Consider the following 4,853-nt stretch of genomic DNA (forward strand, 5'->3'; position numbering starts at 1 on the left):
ATCATATTAATATGTTAACCTCAAGTCATCACTGATTTATTCTGTTACATGATGTTGTCCTCAGACCATCATATTAATATGTTAACCTCAAGTCATCACTGATTTATTCTGTTACATGATGTTGTCCTCAGACCATCATATTAATATGTTAACCTCAAGTCATCACTGATTTATTCTGTTACATGATGTTGTCCTTAGACCATCATATTAATATGTTGACCTCAAGTCATCTCTGATTTATTCTGTTACATGATGTTGTCCTCAGACCATCATATTAATATGTTAACCTCAAGTCATCACTGATTTATTCTGTTACATGATGTTGTCCTCAGACCATCATATTAATATGTTGACCTCAAGTCGTCTCTGATTTATTCTGTTACATGATGTTGTCCTCAGACCATCATATTAATATGTTACCCTCAAGTTAACGCTCCAGATCAATAAAATATAATAAAATGTGCTCCATCTATTGCTTCCCTGATGATATAACCTCACAGTAGACCTATCTGTAAAATAATCATATTTATAATAAGTCTTTATCATTGCTTCTGTATTTAGACTAAAGGACACCAAGTGGCAATAACAGCACACAATGGAAGGTATGTTTTTTTTTTTTTTTTTTTTTTACCTTATTTGATGTAATTAAACCATGTTTAATTTTTAACGTTTTCAAATCTAACACAATGTATACCTTGCTGGCGGTTGGGGGAGAGGCTGCTTCTTTGGAAGCTACAAGAGAAGCAACTTCTCACAGCATGTTGTTATAAACATACATTTGCAATGTTATCAGATGGGCATTTTAAATTTTATTGATTTGACAATAAAACATTGAATTTTTATTGATTTATTTGATTTATATACAATTTTATTGTTAATGAAAGCCCAATGTGCTTTGCAAAATGTGGCATCTATTCATTATTTTTCATCTTTGTAGATGATAAAGCATTAAGGTGTCTCCAAAATAAAAGGCCAAAGTTCACCATAGGAAGTGTGCAAAGCACATACAATCTACAAGTGGAAAGTTTTAAAACTTTAATGGAGGACAACGAGGTTTCTGACGAGGTAACTTAATATCCTTATAGTAAGCTATGTAAATTCTTACACTTTAAAACAAACAACCATGGCCTCTGACTAGCATTTAGCCTTCAAATTTGTTTTGAAGTTCTGCATGGGTTTCACAAAGACTTTTTTTTTTTTTCTAGTCAGATGCTGAAAAACACTGAAATACATATAAACAAACTGGGAATGCATAGAAATAAATAGCATGCTTTGTGTATTAGCTCTTGTCTAGCACCAAAACATGCCTCTGACATCTGGGCATTTTGTACCTTAAAAGTCCAGTCTAGAACAGGAACTGATGATAAATGACTTACAACATTTCTATTTGACTCAAAACATAGAGCAGTTGAAATATTTTACCTCACATTTTTCCTTTAAACTTTCAGGTCATGGATTCCATATGTAATGTCCTTAGCAAGGTAAGTGTAATTTTAGCAGCAATAATTTGAATCATATTGTACAGTATATAATTGATTTGAAACATATTTATTTTTTCAACTCTGTTAAAAAGGAAAATATTTTATTCCTCTACCTTAAATCAGGATCACCCAGGGGTTGTGCATGTAAATTCTCAGGCACTCACAAAAATTCTGGACGGATCAAAAAGGGCAAAGAGCCATTATTTTCTCAAGGTAAGGAAGATTAAATGATTTGTCACTGATCTGCATTTTTTTGTTAGGTATTATGTTAATGAATAGCTGCTACTAGGTTTCAGTAAGCTTAATTAAACAGCAATCAGATTCTAGATGATTGTCATATGCACTAGGTTCCTTTGATTATATTGATTTCTCTGAATTACAGAATAACATTTTTAAAGGGACAACAGAGATGTTTGGCGCTTATCTCGAGGGTGGCAATCACTGGAGCTTTTTTGTGAGTCAAACCTTTTTAAAGGATAAATCATTTTCACATGTGGATTCCAATTTATTTCTGTCTTTATACAAAAATCTTACTTATCTGCCAATCACCACTTCCAAATGTTTCTATTTTATGTAACAATGTGTCTTAAACACCACAAAACCCATGAAAGTTAACAAATCTGATTAAAATGTTATGCTAGCATCATAAGTATGTTAAGATTAACATATTACAACTTTAAGGCAAAATACAAAAAACTATTTTTATTACATGCTCAAATTATGAATAAAAAAGATTGACACCGTGATGAGCTGCATCTCACATGAGTCTTTTTTTTCATGTCCCTGGAACGCCTAGTTATTAAAAGTACTCCAAACTTCCACCTCTAGAGAGTCAGTATCATGTATTCTGGTGCAATTTTCTGCGGTGTTGGACCATGGAACTTGGAGCATGTCAGGGCCAGAAGGCAGAGTGAATGGTATTGCAATAAGTGTCTTATGGTCTTATTATAACTTCAAATATTTCTGTTTTAGCATTGCAATGTTGACAGAAGGTGCATCACCTACTTCAACTCCTTTGGAGAGACAGAGTGGCAGTGCCAAGCAATTGCTCAACACTGGAGGTAGGTATTTATTGTTTTGTTTACTATAGTGATATCAGTCATCTAATGGGCTAAAATCTACTACAAGGGCCAAATTATGTAAAATGGCAGTACCTACCCACTGTTGCCTCATTAAGTCCTTTTACAGCTGATCGATTTCTCATGGTCTCCTAATCATCTCCATATATATATATATATATATATATATACAGTAATTGGCTTCATCACTCTGTCTCCTCACCACCAATATGCTGGTTGGTGTGTGGTGGGCGTTCTGGCGCAGTATGGCTGCCGTCGCATCATCCAGGTTGTGCTGCACATTGGTGAAGGTTGAGGAGATTCCCCCCTTCCATTTAAAGCACTTTGAGTGCAGAGAAAAGCGCTATATAAATGTAATGCATTATTATTAACACTGTTGCCTCATTAAGTACTTTTACAGCTGATCGATTTCTAACCAACTGCCTCACAACTCGCACTATTTACAGTATACAGACCCACTCTAGCACAGTCATGCTTACATGACTAGCATAAGTACTCCTCTCTGTAGCTTTGTTACGAGGAAGCAACAAATGAAATACAGTTTTGACTGACATGGGTATGAGTAGATGATTACAAAATATTTATTTTAAAATTAACTGTTGGAGTTGGATGTTAGTGGTGATTGTGATTTTGTTAATTACAGTGCATTCGCAGCTTCAAGGGGAGTGAAAGGAGAGTGGAACATTAAAACCACAAAACACAATTTGCAAACTGATTCCGTGTCATGTGGTATCCACACACTTGCAGTAAGTTAATTATGTTACCCAGTGTAAATCACTGCAGGCATGTGTCAACCAATTGAATTTAAGCCTTTTATCATATATAATCTACCCATGTACATTGTTATATTAAAGCGCAAATACTTGTCTGATTATGTATTTAGTGACAAATATCCTTTTTTTTCTCGTCAAAAAACTTTTGCCTTCCTTCAAGTTTGCCACTGAATTCATGAAGTCTGGTGGCTGCATTACCTCCTTCCAGTGCCCTGCAATACAACAAGAGAGAATGCGCCTGGCCTCACTTTTGTTTCAGTCTTTAGGTATGTGCCTTATTGATTGAAATGTTATTAATAGGTATAAATATATATTTAAAGTTCAGAATTTTGGGCCCTTGCCATATTTCTATGTTGTTGAATGATACTGGAGATAAGTATCATGTCACTCGTCTCCTTTGTTAGTCAAAAAAGTAAAGTAACAGGCCGCTATATATATATATATATATATATATATATATATATATATATATTAGATGTATAGATTAAAAAATATTAATTAATCCATAAACCAAAGTGCATGGGTGCACAGTGAAGTAATTTTCAGAGCTTTTTGTACTGGCTTAAAAAGTCAAATTATGTTTGTTTTATGGTTAGGTAGAACAGCATTAATTTTTAATTTTAAAATATTTACCATTTTTTTCTTTTCATCAGTCCATGAAACTGGAAATGGGGCAAGTGGTCAAAAATGAGAATATTTACCTTTAATAAGCAAAAAAGAAAAAAAGACAAGTATATATTTATAAATATATATATCCTGTATTTACAGATCGAACAAAAAAATGTGGAATTTGTGCCAAAAATGTTTCAGGGAGAAAGACAGTAAGTGCGGTTTTCACATATGAAAGTGATATTCTGCATATCTTATTCAAGCATAATCAATCATTATAATTTACATGTCAATACACACACAAAATGCATACAGACCATACACTCACATGCATGTCCATGAGAACTCATATTAGGAATGGAAACTTTTCAGATATAGTATACCATAATCTCTGTACCTGACATGTATATAATAATTTACCAACCTGTTATGTATATGTGGTTCACACCCCTATTCTATATGCGATTTTTCTCTTTGTTTTGTTTTAACAGGAGTCATGTACCTGTGGGGCAGTGATGCATGTAGAGTGTGCAGCCACACACATGTGCTACATTTGTCAAGGTAAAAGAGAATATCGCAGAAGTCATGTAATAACAAAATGGAATCTACTACTACCTGACCCTGTACTAATGTTTATGATCACTCACTCACTCAAACACTCACTCCCTCAATCACTCACTCAAACACTCACTCCCTCACTCACTCACTCAAACAAACACTCAATCACTCACTCAAACACTCACTCCCTCACTCACTCACTCAAACAAACACTCAATCACTCACTCAAACGAACACTCAATCACTCACTCAAACAAACACTCAATCACTCAGTCAGTCAAACACTCTCACTCTCTCAAACAAACACTCACTCACTCAAATACTCACTCAAACACTCACTCAAACACTCAATC

The 4,853-nt window shown here is 34.2% G+C and overlaps 1 protein-coding gene across 1 annotated transcript in view; it reads left to right on the forward strand.

The window, feature by feature from the left end:
- The first annotated feature begins 1,015 nt into the window (after positions 1-1,015).
- LOC130070684 (uncharacterized) overlaps positions 1,016-4,853 on the forward strand; it is a 17,209-nt gene continuing 13,371 nt past the window's right edge. The window contains exons 1-9 of the mRNA XM_056235169.1: positions 1,016-1,065; positions 1,449-1,481; positions 1,605-1,694; positions 1,864-1,935; positions 2,454-2,542; positions 3,204-3,306; positions 3,494-3,599; positions 4,102-4,154; positions 4,434-4,503. Of these exons, the coding sequence (XP_056091144.1) occupies positions 1,039-1,065; positions 1,449-1,481; positions 1,605-1,694; positions 1,864-1,935; positions 2,454-2,542; positions 3,204-3,306; positions 3,494-3,599; positions 4,102-4,154; positions 4,434-4,503 (643 nt within the window). The 5' untranslated portion in view covers positions 1,016-1,038. The remainder of the gene's footprint in view (positions 1,066-1,448; positions 1,482-1,604; positions 1,695-1,863; positions 1,936-2,453; positions 2,543-3,203; positions 3,307-3,493; positions 3,600-4,101; positions 4,155-4,433; positions 4,504-4,853) is intronic.

This window comes from Rhinichthys klamathensis, unplaced genomic scaffold (assembly GCF_029890125.1).
Source record: "Rhinichthys klamathensis goyatoka isolate OS25496 unplaced genomic scaffold, OSU_Roscu_1.1 h1tg000413l_1, whole genome shotgun sequence".
NCBI classification, from domain to species: Eukaryota; Metazoa; Chordata; class Actinopteri; order Cypriniformes; family Leuciscidae; genus Rhinichthys; species Rhinichthys klamathensis.